Source organism: Phoenix dactylifera, chromosome 8 (assembly GCF_051530095.1).
Source record: "Phoenix dactylifera cultivar Ajwa chromosome 8, Ajwa_hap1_PhDact_Kaust_v1.1, whole genome shotgun sequence".
Lineage (NCBI taxonomy): Eukaryota > Viridiplantae > Streptophyta > Magnoliopsida > Arecales > Arecaceae > Phoenix > Phoenix dactylifera.
In genome coordinates this window covers 9,409,926-9,424,721 of record NC_143197.1, presented here as the reverse complement: position 1 = coordinate 9,424,721, position 14,796 = coordinate 9,409,926, and the positions used below count along the sequence as shown (strand labels likewise).

Genomic DNA, 14,796 nt, shown 5'->3' with positions numbered 1-14,796 from the left:
GAAGCGCGCGCGCCTCTCCGAGGGATGGCGGCAATCTCGAAGCATCACTCCCTTCACCCGTTCCCCTTCTGGTTCCAGGCTCGGAAGTGGGGGGCTACTGTTACGGGAGAACTTAGCCACCATGCCCCACGTGACCGGCACGCGCGCCCAGGAAGACTACGGCAGCCCCTTGATCCAGCAATCCGACCCCAAGTCGGACATCTTCGGCTCCGCAGCCCGACCCCGAGTCGGCTGCCCCTTGATCCAGCAATCCGACCCCGAGTCGGACATCTTCGTCTCCGCAGCCCGACCCCGAGTCGGACATCTCTCGACAACGACAGGCTATTCCCCAGAGGCACGCCGCAGCCTCCTGCTCCACTACTCCCTGCAACGGTTGTATCTGGCGCTGCTCCACGATCCCCTGTAACAGCCGTACAAGGCGGAGCTCCACTACGCCCTGTCATGGCCGTACCCAGCGCTGCCCCACGACGCCCTGTAACGGCCGTGTCAGCGGCAGCTCCATCGTGCCCCACGATGTCGAACCCCCCTGAAAGACCCCCCAGCCTGGTATATATGCGGCTGGGAGGAGGAGGGGGGGTAAGCAAGAACTTCCAGAGCATTCTCTTACTTGCTACTATTATCTCTCCTTCTCCTCCAATCTCCTCTGACTTGATCGTCGGAGGGCCCCCACTACCCCAGTGGTGGTGCGAGGCTTGCTTGCAGGTTTCCCGGTGGAAGGTGGAGCGCAATCAACACCAACCAAGGCAACTCAAACGGAACCCCGTTCACACCGCTGTGCCAATCGTTCTCGGTTTGGACCACCAGCAACAATATGTATTTGGCAAACACATAAAATATAACAAGTGCTATAAATTTAAGTGAGTATCCAATTTAGCACTCAAAAACCAAGCATACTGGAATAAGACATCATTTCATAAAACTCCATCTGCAAAATAATTGATTTTTTTTATTATTACCTCTACTCCAAGGACTACTATATGTAAATCGTTAAAGAAGGGGGAAAAGAAGAAGTAAACCACAAATATAAACATGTGTGCAATTATAAAGTTAAATGATATAAAGTATTAGGATCATGTTTGGCCCATTCTATGAATGAAGAGCATGCGTGAAAGGCACCCATTTTGTCAGGATTCAGAAAATTAAGTATTATGATCCATGAGTTTGCTGAGGTTAACCATAGGAACTACAGATACAAGAAGATACGCGCCATCACTAGTCATAAAAAACGGCAGCCATATTGCATCCTCGTGCCTATAAATACACACCAAAGCAAAGAGCAAGCAAGCAAACGCACTACTTGCTTGCAACTAGCTGCATACACTGGTATCATCTCCAACGATGGCCTTGAGGACTTTCCTCTTTGCAATGGTCTTATTGGCTGGAGTGTGTGCACCGGTAGCACAAGCCCAGCTCGGGCGAATCCTCATCAATGGTATTGTTCCCTGCAGCAACAGCACCAAGACAAGCACCAAGACTACACCGGTCTTCCCAAGTAAGGCTAGCCCAATGATATCCTAAGTGCAAGCACTACAGATTTCTTCTCCAAGCAATGCACAAACAACACCAGAAAATTCAATCACCCATGGCTAATCCATTCTGCTTTTCTATTTCATTCCTGGGGTTTATGTTATAGAGAATTAATATTTATGTGAAGAATGCTCTTAGCCCATGAAATATCAGTGTATGATTTCTCAAGTCTCGCCAAGTCATGTCTGAGCAATGGATGTGTGACCTTTTAGCTTAGTAGATGATCAATCTTTTAGCATTTGAAGTTCTATGAAACTTGCTGCAGCATAATATTATAGAAAGAACTGTAGCTATTCTTCTTAAATCTCTATGGGGTTGCTAGATCTTCACACAAATGGTATTACCAAAGTTTTGCACCTTCTCGTATTTCCAAGTATCATAGAGTAGTACTAAACCATCTCATTGATTGCAATGCCTTGCAGATGCTTTGGTGCAGCTACAGTGTGGTGGCAGTGTAGTTTCCAGTGCAACCACAAACGACGATGGAGTATTTACCATGACACTCAATCTGCTAACAACTCTCTTATCAACACTCCTGAGTGGCTGCAATCTGGTGGTCGACACCCCTCTCTCTAACTGTGATGCATCGCTTCCATCCGGTGGTATCCTTCAATCAGCCTTGCAGCTACTCACAGGCGGTCTTGTTGGTCGCATTCTCGGCGGTGTCATCAATATCATTCCAGCAGGTTTCAATCTTGTTCACTAACTCGACCGGGGAGGAGTGGTTAACAATGCCATTCTATAGATATGACAAATAAGGCAGAATCTTCCATCTGAAGTGTTATCTTTTGAATGTTTATATATGTAGCCACGGACTGTTAGTACTGATAATGTAACAGTCCTAATGCATAAGAATAAAGGATCTTTATGGTTAACAATGGGCCTCCCTCACTTGTGTATTTTTCTCTATTGCAATAAAATTTAGCACGTTTAGCCATATATTTGTTGTCCAACAATAAACCCTAACCCTAAAGATTCCATGCTGAACTTGCAGTGACTATATCTCTCTAATAGTTCCACTAGACCATCTATCCTGCTAGTTAACTACTAAGAAAAACCAACTATGTTGCTCATCAAATATAGGTTGGGCTTAACTAATAATTATATTATATCTTTCTCAACAAGAAGATAGAAGGTATGGTTAAATTTTAGGTTGTGCTTTTGGAAGCATTTCTTCAATACAAGAAACAAAAACATGGTAGTTTAGCCCAACCTATAATCAAAGGCAATATGACGAAGTTGAAGCACTGTTTATCACCTTTTTGCACAAGTCGATTTATAATGGTATTTGTTGTGATGCAACTGCAAAACTAATACATGCAAAATTTCATGATTTGAAAGATATGTATCTATAGCTTTTCTTCTCTTGTGGATTTAAGGTATCAATAGAATAAGGTGGCTTCACCTTGTTTATCATGTGGCGATGTTATATATGGTATATGTATACTTCCTTCAAACTGGGGCTTCCCCTGGTCGTACCCCTCAGTTTCCCAATTAGAGATCTAAGTTTTTAAGTCCCGTATGGTACATCCCCAGGTATTGCAGGTGGATCACCCTTCCATTCTCTAAAAATTATGGTATATCTTCATCTCACTAATAATACTCCTAAGTCAATCCTAGCTTGCAAGATTCATAATGAGAAGCTTTACCATTCAATATTTAGACTTAGCGTCATAACAAATATATGAACATTTTCATCCCTTTGATGTTGTATTCATTCATTTAGCTCAACAAGGGAAATTAAGCATTTGTAATCAAGCATTAAATAATAATCAAGGTTACTTGGAAAACCTAGAAGAAGTTTTGATTAAAGAACCCAATGATAAACTCAGGAGCAATCAACTATAAATGCTAAAGAAGATGAAGAGAATATCAGGACAAAACATGAAAGAAAGATGTATATGTGGTTAACTTCCTACACCATTCTTTTATATGCCATAAGAACAATTGAATCCTAAATAGTTTATTCAATCTCCAACAAAATTTCATGCATCCACTAGTTTGCGAGTTCATAGTGGAAGCCCCTGACAACTTTCGAATACATGCAGTGGCAGTTTGGTTGATAAATTTTACTAAAACAAGTTTTTAAAAAGATCAAAATGAATAAGTATTACAGAAATGGTTGTTTGGTTATTTTCCATAAAACCCATTTTACGAAAACTGGCGAGTCATAAAATCAGATAAACGAGGTTTATGAACCAATTTTTCACAAAACATGTTTTACGTACAGAAATCATATTTTAAAATTATTTGTTGTTGGACGTTCAGAAAGAACTAAACAACCCATAGTGTTTTCCTTCAAAGTCCTGTTCCTATATTGGTATATAACTTTTGATTATATTACTGAGTGTAAGATCAAACAATCTGAAGGTTTTTAATTCCAGAATCATGATTTAATTCATTTTCTTGAATGCAATATCTTTAAATCTATAAGGTGAAATTTTCTAGAAGTTGATCTTTAAGAGGTGGGTAGCTTTTTTTGAAAAAGAAAAAGAAATGTTTGATGGACAAAAATTATGATGATAAAAAGAGAAAAAACATGATTTACTCAATTTTCAATTTTATGGATCTTTGGACTTTCAGCAAATTGATTGCAGAGCAGAACATTTGAGATAACAAAATCATGACCAGTAAAATCAAAGAATATTTAAGTCACGAAATATTACAATTTAGTTGTGCATCCAAGAACTTTCATACTTGTAGGACCTTGACTACTAATCCACTTGTGATGATTGAATATGCTAGTTTGAACTTTACCATGAATTAAAGAACTGAATTTTTGTTGGTTTATGTAATGTAGACTCTACTATGATAGAGGAATGGTTATGGCTGGAATCACAAGATCCACATGAGGCATGCTAAGTAGCAGTTGGGACCAGGGCCTCCCTTATCAATTCTCCCAAGAGAATAGGTTGGCTATGGCTGGAATAGCTTTCGTTGGCTTTCAATTCAAGCCTACTCGACACCAAGCTTCAGATGGAGTAAACAAAGCCCATAAAGGCCCTCTGTCCTTTAGAAAAAGGAGAGGACCAGGAGCACTTCAGCATGCAGGCTTGTGGGGGCAGAATGGAGTTAATGGAGTTGAATTAATGCCTTGAAGGATGGGGAACTGATGGAGGAATAATGCAGTGGAAATGCTGATAGGAAGGGAAAGAGACAAGCCAAGGTATGACCTCCCATCATCTTCCAGCTGGTTGGATAGTGTGTCAAATTTTCTAAAACAAGATGCTTGGTGGAAACTCCAATAAATACATAACTAGGCAAAGAGAATAGCAGAGACCTAAAAATTAGGTGAACTGCCTTAGAGATGTTGCAGTACCTCAGCAACAACTCATCTGCAACCTTGATCTCAAAACAGAAACTATAAATCTGCATGCAAGTAAATGCGGGCATCATCAACCTACAAATGCGACAACATGATGAGGCAAGAATATATGATACTGAATATTAAGGTAGGTAGCATCTTCTGATAAAGATACAACATCTTGATGAATGTAAATGTCATATCAAGTTCCAAAGGAAAAAGATGCAGCAACAGCTAGACTAGAAGTTAATAGGCTAGAACTGAATGTTTTTTTTTCAACATTGATCCCCTAAAGGAAGATCATCATATGGGCAAATTATCTTTTATGCAAAGACGGTAGATCCAAAGACAGCAAAGAAATAGAGAGAAGAATACCTATTGCCTACATCCATGGGTCTTTGATTCAAATGATGATAAAACTGCAACCAAGTGAAGCGCAATTATACAGTTCCCGAAAAACCACTTCCAATTCTATAGTTCAGAAACTAGTTTCTTAAATTATTATGTATTATTATCAGAGCCAATAAGCTTCAATCTTTCTGCTCAAGTAATCACCAAAAAACAACTCTCATTTATCTTCCTGATAGAGTGGGAATATTTAAGCAAGTAGCTTTTTAGACAGCCGTTGGATGTTGGTTAAGTAATTTAATTCTATCGTTGATAGATTTGAATGGAAGGATCCTGAAAACAAACGCCGAGAAACGGGTCAGCTGCGGCAGAACAGTAATTTGGGCTACACTTACCTGGAAGAGTTCTCGTCTCTAAAAACGGGCTTAAGGGCCGTCTGATTGTGAGTGGACTGGGGGTAAGCCCACGTCCGGTTATTTGTTCAAGTCTCGCTTCAGCTCTGTTTTAGACCAACCAAACATTCAAAGCCAGTTCCTCTGGCAGAAGAGGGTTCAAACTTCAAATCAAGGGTGGCAATCCGGCCAGATCAGATACAGGATAAATCAAAAATCTGTCAACCCAAATCTAACTTATTTGTTTTGTAGGCCAAAAATCCTGACCTAAGTCTCACTAGTTATTAAACAGATAATTTAATCTAATCTACAATAAGTTGAATCAAGTTAAATTTTATTAGATAGGTAACCCAACCTAATTTGCAACAACTTGAATAAAAAAAAATAGGTTAAACGGATAAGCATTGTCGCCCATAGTTCAAATGCCCAAGTATGGGCAACCAAGCGGATAGAAGGGAAAGGGGAAAACTAAGAGCCACGATATCATAGCTTATGCTTTGAAGTAACCTTAACAACTTGTATTTATATTTATTTTTAGCCGCACATACTTCTTTTGAAGAGAGGGGAGTGGGTTTCGGGCGTTCGTCTTGTAGACGATTTGCATACAAGGTTCAACTAGGGGTGATAATTGGGTAGGGTTGGTTGGACAAGATACACGTAAGGATACATGATACATAAAAAATAATCCAAACTCGATCTATTTATTAAACGAATCAAAAATTCAGATCTAAATCTGATCATTTTATTAAATAAATAATTTAGCTCGATCTCTAATGAGTCGAAACAAGTTAAACGGCTTAAATGGGTAAGCATTGGCACTCTTATAAATTCGGCTGATTAAGAGATAAAAAATTACAAATTAAATGGACAGTAAAACGTTTATCAATCATAATATTTGGTAATGGTGGTGACAGCTTGCTGGTACAAAATCACCCAAGTCGGAGGAGGCTGTAAATTTAAGCTTCCGAGATACAATTTGCTGATGGCATAGAAATGCGATGTGTGGAAGACGTGAAGCATGAATAACACGTGGTTTTTATGTGGTGCAGTGGCGTAAGGTTTCGGTGTTTTGGCACTGCTTAGGATTGTTTGTGCCCATAAATGGGGACACGAACCATGTCCTTGTGGCCCATTGGGCCTATTTCTTTTGCAGGTTGTAAGAGGCTCTGAGGCAAATACTACAATACCACAAACTATACAAGATAGCCTTCCTCTAAGACGGACTTCGATCACAAGGAATGTGCTCACACATATCTCAAACATTGCACCAATTATTCTTTCGAGCTATTGCATGTTTGTTTTTTTTTTTTTTTTTTGGTGGTAAAAATGGCATTTCATATAGCTTTTATGTGGGTACAGCCTGCCAAGTCAAAAAAAAAAGAAAATGATACAAGGAAAGAAGAAGCTTAACGGCATAAGTCTAGATAAATTCTTCAGAGTGCCGAGCAACATAAAAAGCAATCTAGTCTGCCGCTTTGTTCGTCTTCCAATACACATGTGCTGCCTGAACGGATACCACCCTCCTGATCAGTCTGCGGGTCTTCCGAATCAGTGGGTGGCCGTCCCCATATCGATTCACTCCCCGTATCTAATCGATCACTATAGATGAATCCTCCTTGAAAAGTACCCTATCTGCAATAAGTACCATTCTCGCATATGAGATACTCTCTCATACTGCCCGAAGCTCCACCTCAATGACTGTTGAGCCAGGAACAAGCATGTTCATCTTTTGCCATAATTACTTGTGCTGAAGCAAGCAAACAAACACTTGACCTGATCTATTCCATCTTCTTTTTTGTTTTTGGGTAAATCGAATGCATTGAATTAAAGTAAATGTAAGTAGATACACCGGTGTGAGTCAGAAAATAAAATATTTTAAAACTGAACAGAAAGATCAGCAGAAGATCTATTCCAGCATTAGAGGATGACAAATAGGAGTCGTCGCTATTCACTGTATCTTAATAAAGCAATTACTAGGAGGTGTCTAATTAGCATATTGACCCTGAATTCATCGCACGTATAGGCCTTGCAGGAATAGCAGAACTTCTAGGATCTTATGCTTTCTAGTTTTCATAATATGTCAAGCACTCTTGTGCAAGATTTATAGCTTTTCCAATTATTTTTTCCGATGGTCCTATTGGGCCTATTTTAGTGGACGCTTTTCTTCTCTCATGTGGCCCTTGGACGACCCTTTTAGTGATTTACCCAAACAAAATAAATATCATTACGAAATATTAAGAAGAATAAGTTAACTGTATTGTTATTGAAATTGCATTTAAGCTCCCTTTATGGGGGAGAAAAAAAAAAGAGCAAAGAGAATAGGAGCAGACAACGCCAAGAATTGGGTTAGGATCCAACCTAGCGCGCTGATACTAACCTTAGCATCCTCCATGCCATCCGAGTTTGATATAAAAGTGAAAGGGGTTTTAATATGAATAAAGATCTATTTAGGAAATCCAGCTTTATTGGAATAGATTTTTTACTGAATTCATGGATTAAGCAGCCTATTTGGGTATGGCACATGTTAATCTAGCACTCCTGCAGCTCGAATCCTATGGGAGGGGGGAAAAAATGATCTTCATAAGTCTTTTTTCTTCTTGCAGACCAATAGACTCATAAGTTAAGATATAGGTTAAAACTTGGATGGGTTTTTAGAAGATTGCGAGCTAGGTAGGCTAAAAAATCCAACTTCTCTAGACTCTAGGCTATCATATAGGAATATCTAAATAGATCCTAAGTGGGATCAATAAAAAAATTGCGAACAAACAACAAAGGCTCCATTCTATAGCTCAGCAGCCGAAGCTCACACATGAATAAAACAAATGCAGCTATATCTATTAAATTAATATTTCTGTTGGTAGTCTGCCAATTATCCTCACTGGTATTTCATAGGGTAGTTTTTTATTATTATTTATTTTTTTAGCGGTGGGGGAGATGCGACATCAGAAACTGTGGAAAAGAAAAAAAAATCTATTACAAATTGAAGTTCGAATTCTCTTCTTCTAAAGAAGAATAATAATAATTGAGTGGTTGGTCTTTTTATCAACACAAGCCACAAAAATAGATACATTTTGTACTCCAGATATGACACCCAAGTTAGGTCCTGTGCTCTTTACGTGATCTATCATCCAACATATACAATAGACGCCAACTATTCCATCTTATAGGAGAGGTTCAGAAACTACATGTGGCCATGCAACATGAAACGTGTAAAACCCAGAATCTCGTTCGAAAAACCTAGCCAAATTATATTTTTTTAAAATATTTTAGTTTTTATAAGTACTCAAAATTTTTTTGATGAATAACCTATATGGAGCTAAACTCACGCCTGCACGTGTCCTCACATACTTTTTTTTATTTAAGCTATAATATCTTCGTCAGGCTAAGAGTCTAAATTTATTCAAATCTAATTACAAACACTATAATCGACCCATGCTGAACCCATGTAATGTCTCCTAGTCCATATGGGTCATATACTCAGCCTTAATTAGCCCATGCAATGTCCCATATACTCAGCTTTGCATGTGCCCTGCTTCTCCAACAAGGGCCTTCTCGCCAAAAGATTAAGAGAAGTCTTCAGGCGTGAGTCTGTGTGGTTGCTTCGAAGCATATGGGAGTGGAGGTTGGTGAAGGGGGAAGGGGAGGAGGGAGGCACGTCCTTTTGTAGAGACAGAAGGGGAGGATGGGGGTTAAGGGAGAGGAGAGAGAAGGATATAAAGAGAGGTGGCTTGGAGTCTTGGAGTGGGTTTGCTTACTAAAGAATAGGGATAAGACTTATCACTACTAAAAGTTAAGGGTTCTTGTAGAATAAAACTAGCAATGATTTTCATATTTTCTCTCTCATTGCGAAGTCCATACTGACAATGCCGAGTTTCCGCTCGACCATCAATCCTTTGGTGAATATATCTGCTAGCAAATCAACCTAGAAACTAGAAGAGTCTCTTCGTAGAAACTAGAAACAAATCAACCTCTTCATCTATAATTGTTTTCTCTAATAAAATGATGAGAAACTTTAATGCGCTTTGTCTTTGCATAAAATACTGGATTCCTCATCAATCGGATTGCACTCTCATTATCACAATAAAGAGGAACAATATAGTCAGTATCCTAACCTAAATTACTAAAGAACCTCAAGAGCCAAGTCAATTCCTGAACTGTCATCGCGGACGCACGATATTCTGCCTCTGTAGAAGACAATGCAATAGTAGGTTGTCTCTTACTACATTAAGAAACAATACCAGATCCCAAGCTAAAATAATAACCAATGGTAAACCTACTACTAACTTGACCAAAGAATTATTTGTATACAAAATACCATATTCAACAGTCTTAGCAATATATCTCGGGATTCATAAAACTACATCAAGGTATGGCCACGTATAATATTATATTACATTATATCATAATACATTAATACATTGATATATACCATAATACATTGACATAACACCTTTATTATGCTCTATTGTATAATACTATGCATTATCTTTTATGGTCATTTTGTCATACCAAAAATACTTTCTCAGTTTGTTTACCAAATATATATTAAAATCTCACAACACTTTAGAAATATAGTTACCAAACAATAAATAGCTTTTTATAAAAGCTCTACTTTCGAAAACTCTACTGCTAACAGCTCTGCCAAACGAGGCCTTAGACAAATAAGCATCGATCTACCTTGTTTTTAACTAATCTCGCCTTGCCGGCCCATGAAGATTTTTAATGAAACCTTTTTTTTTTAAATAAAAAGAGGCTCGATGCAACCCATTTCAAATAGGTTTACATTAATGCATCTAGCACTTTTGTAAATAAGAATAATATAACCAATAACGTATATATTATAAGAGATCCAATCCATCACAATCCAAACATGGCTACATGGCCGATCAATCTTAGTTCCACTAGTTGGCATGTATTTTTCACTTAAAAATGTCCAAGACCAATCCCTCGAGTAGTATCATATTTTCTTAGAAAATTTAGCTCGAAGCTCTAAGCTGAAATAACGAGTCCGAAAAGAAACAAAAAGTACATCAAAGTATTGGTTACATGCATACGAAAAGTTATCAGGTCGCATAAAAATTAAGTTAGCAAAGCGCAACTTGCTTCCAATTAAGGCCTGTTTAAGAAGAATCTATTATATCTGGCACGATTCTACAGAATAGACCCAATAGAACAGAGCATAAGAGTGAGTGCAATAGGGTCACGGTGTTGGATACCCGCTGAACGAGGAAAAAATCTTGAAAAATCTGGACGAGGCTCTACGGATCCTTCTTAATAATGGTAATTTATTCTATTCCGTACATGCATGCTGCATATTTTACCCAACCCACAATAGATCTAAGGTGGACACTGGATGATGCTAAAATCCATTCCTAACCCAATCTGGATGTATATCACTTTATAAATTTTCTTTCCGATACCAAAATATTGATTTATATGCTTAAAAAAAATTCTAATAATTTGACCTGATCCAATATGTTCAATCCATCCTATTTAACTAACTATACATGCCCTGCTCCATCTTGCCCAGAGAATCTACTGGCTCCACCCTACTCGGCCATACCCGGAGGCAAAGAGCAAGTATAAATAATATTCTACCTGATCCATATCCCATTCGTTGCCTTTCCTAATCCTCTCATGCTCGAATTCTCCTTTTTTACTCTTCGGTCCATTCCGTGGAAGCTACCATGTTGTTTCCTCCAAGAAAATATTTGACCTGATCAGTCCTAAACCGGAATAGTAAGGTAAGCTCACAAGGGGTAAACAGACCTCAACCCTAATCAAGCAGCCTCCAGGCGTGACCCACCGCTTGGAGAACCCAACCGTTACATGACCCCCAGCTGGCGCCCCACAAAACTCGTCCAAATTCCACGAAACTCCGCCGCCTCTCTCCACCCATCGCCCCTCACCACATAAAACCCAGGTGGCCCCACCCCTCCACCGCCGCCGACGGAGCGGCCGACCTTGCACGCTTAAAATACACCTGAAAAAAAAGTGGGTGGGACCAGGGTCGTATCTTTCGCGCGAAAGAAGGATTCTGACTTTAGCAAAAAAAAGAAAAAAAAAAAAAAGAAGAAGGATTCGCCTTCCTTGAATCTCCGTTGGATCATCCGTCTGCACGGCTCATCTAACAGAGACCGGTGGGTGATCGGTGATCCAACGGCGGTTTCGCGAAAGATAACGACCCCGTCCCAAAAAAAACAAAACAAACGGCTCCGTTCTCCCTCCTCACACGCGTCATCCCCTATTCAGTTCTCGTACGCGTGCACGTTGACGCTGTCAAACCCTTCTCTCCATTTGCTCCGCCGTTACCACCTTCCCCTAGCCTCTATAAATATTCGCATTCCGCCTTCTTCCCTCACCCTCCAAACGAAAACCCTCGACGAGAGAGAGGCGGCGAGCTGTTTCCTCGCCGCTGCGAAGCGAGAGAAAGAGAGGAAAAAAAAGACAAAACCTTCTTTCTTTCCCTTCGCAGCGTGAGCTTGGAGATCTCAGCGCTCTAATCGAGATCAAATGGCTCGCGCTCTCTCCAACGCCACCCTCATCGCGGTGTTCTCCGACGGTATCGCCCTCCTCGCTAGCAGGTGCGAATCTCAACGCCTCCCGATCCATCTGTCTTCTTCTTTTTTTTTGGGTGGATATCCATCGGTCCATCGCTGGATTCTTTCATGATCTGACGGTCCTGGTCTGTTTGATTCCAGGAGAGGCTATTCGGCGGTAGCCGGGAGGGGGAGCAGGACAGTGGTGGAGGAGAAGGTGGCGGCGGCGGCGATGAAGAGAGATGGAGGGCTGGAGTCGGCGGCGTCGTCGTCTTGGGTGCCGGATCCGGTCACCGGGTTCTACCGGCCGGCCAACCGTGCGGCCGAGATAGACCCGGCGGAGCTGCGAGCGATGCTGCTGAAGCCAAAGTCTCAGCACTAAACCCAAGAAAATTTCCCCACAGATGTTTAAGATGGAATTTTGGTCCTTCTCCATTAATTAATTCTAGCGATTATAAGATGATGCTGCTGAGTGGTTTAATATATGGTTATTGGTCAGGAGTGAAGTGGTGTGTGCTTGTTAATTGGGACTGTTTTAATCCATGGAATCTGATATGAAATATTTTTTTCTTTTACTTAAAAAAGCGTACGCGTTATCAGTTAGATTCTATTTGACAGGGAAAAAATACAGAGCTTATGTACTAATTTAACTCATTAAATCGATAAAACCTAGGACTCAGTTTCCTCGATTATTTTTTTCGTCTTGAGCTGGATTACAGTTCGGAAGAAGGGGCTGGGCGCGCTATCTTCGGAGTCAGAAGTCCTCACTGGCTTCTAGGTTGAGTGGCCTTCTAGCTCTGTAGGGTTGATAGATTTAATTCTCCATTTAGTCTTGTCTCGTGCCAGGTTATGCCCAACTTGCTTGCATGCGGTTAGGTCTATTTCAAATGAGATAATTGCCCGACAACCAGGTTATGTCAAAATAAATTTTGATGTCACTATGTCAGTTCTTAGTGCAGAGTTATCAGCCGTGTAGTATGGCTTGAAAATTATTCTGATGAATCTTCAGTGACAGAATCATCTTGGAAGGAGACTTAAAAGACTCTGGTATCCTGAAGAAATGATCATAATATAAAGACTCTTTGTGCTAGATTGCTCAACTTCTCTTTTCACCATAGTATGCTGGAATAAAATCAAGTTGCTGATTTCTTAACAAACTAGAGCAGTTTGGAACGATAGTTTTTCCACTGATCTTGCTTCTTTCATTATTTGTTACGAAAGAAGAAAGTACAACAAGGTTCTCTTTTACATGATACAAGCTAGGTTTCCATTGTTCAAAATTTTTCCGCTTTGTATTCTAGCTGAGAAAATTTTCCTACCTTCATGTTCAGCTGAGGTATATTGGGAGTTTGATTTACAGATCGGGAACACTTCCCATCTGCATAAAGTCTCAGCTTCTCTACTTTATGTATCTATTAAGTGTTTTCGGAGGGAAGGAAAAATGATATCAGCGCTATAGGTGCATACCAAAAAATGCATATAATTTCCTTAACTGAAATAAAATACCATTCAAGCAATGACCCTACTTGAAAATATGTGGAATGTTTTTCTTCTTTTAAGGAAATTAATAAATTTATAAAATTTTAACTATATTTTTATTTTTAAAAAACTATATACTTTCTTTGTAGATGCATTTGGAAGGCATTCCTCAATATCATTTATACTAAATCTGCAACCAAATAGGAATATTTTTGCTACCAAACATGCTTAGAAAACATTAAATACCATTTTAGAAGTGTCTTCCTGCCGCATGGTGCACATGATTGGTATAAATCATAAAATTTAGTATGCAGTAAATTGCAGTAGTAGTGGTCCTAGGAAATTCTCATGCGCACAAAAAGGAAGCCTATATTACACAAGAAGACTGTTTCAGAATGATCTCTCACATACACACAAAAAAAAAAAGAATAGATTTGGCAACCAAAATGCATCCTAATGGCCCATAGCTTGATTTTTTTAGGGTATGCATTTCCAATGTGTTATGCACGATTGGCTAGTAACACCATCGATTGGTGCAATGATAAAAAACTTAGACCGACAAAAAAAAGGCGCAGATTCGAGATTAAATATGTCCCAATACTGCTCCTTTTGAGACTCCAGATTGTCGAGACCATAACTAAATAATATATATATATATATATATATATATATATATATATATATTATAATACAGCAGGGCTCTTTAGAAGGTTGGAAGGGCAACTTGGTGTTTGTGCAGTCCACTTCTAGCCACCAGTGATACTAATGAAGCAATTATTCATTTGAAGTAAGATATAAAGACACAGAGACTTTCTGTAAATCCCATCAAACAGTTAAATTATTTACAGAGGCTTTATTTTTGTGAATTAAGGTTCATGTGGCCAAAAGACTCCAAGCATTCTTTTGTCTACTACTTTGTCACACGCAACAAACATGATAGGTCCTGGAAAGAGACTTTAATCTCTCATTTATATAGCACGGTCCTTGAAAGATTTAATTAAAACAATCCATGGTATGTTGAGAAAGAATATATATATATTTATTAGATAGGCTTTATTTTTGTGGAGTCCAATTTCACCTATGTAACTCTTAGAATTACATGTAAATATGTGAAATATTAGAAATAGACATAGTTGATGCACAACAATGCATAGTATCTCTATCTCTGTACTTATTAAACTACAAGGAGAGAGAACACTCAACCTCT

The 14,796-nt window shown here is 39.3% G+C and overlaps 2 protein-coding genes across 2 annotated transcripts; both read left to right on the top strand.

Moving 5' to 3' along the window:
* The first annotated feature begins 1,271 nt into the window (after positions 1-1,271).
* LOC120107305 (phylloplanin-like) lies at positions 1,272-2,520 on the top strand. The gene is made up of 2 exons (XM_039120521.3): positions 1,272-1,492; positions 1,950-2,520. The coding sequence occupies exons 1-2, from the start codon at positions 1,339-1,341 to the stop codon at positions 2,231-2,233; spliced, it is 438 nt and encodes a 145-aa protein (XP_038976449.3). The 5' UTR covers positions 1,272-1,338; the 3' UTR covers positions 2,234-2,520.
* Positions 2,521-11,920: 9,400 nt separating this feature from the next.
* On the top strand, positions 11,921-12,616 carry LOC103703621 (late embryogenesis abundant protein Lea5-like). The gene is made up of 2 exons (XM_008786531.6): positions 11,921-12,155; positions 12,273-12,616. Exons 1-2 carry the CDS (start codon positions 12,085-12,087, stop codon positions 12,490-12,492), a joined length of 291 nt encoding a protein of 96 aa, XP_008784753.1. The 5' UTR covers positions 11,921-12,084; the 3' UTR covers positions 12,493-12,616.
* Positions 12,617-14,796: the final 2,180 nt, after the last annotated feature.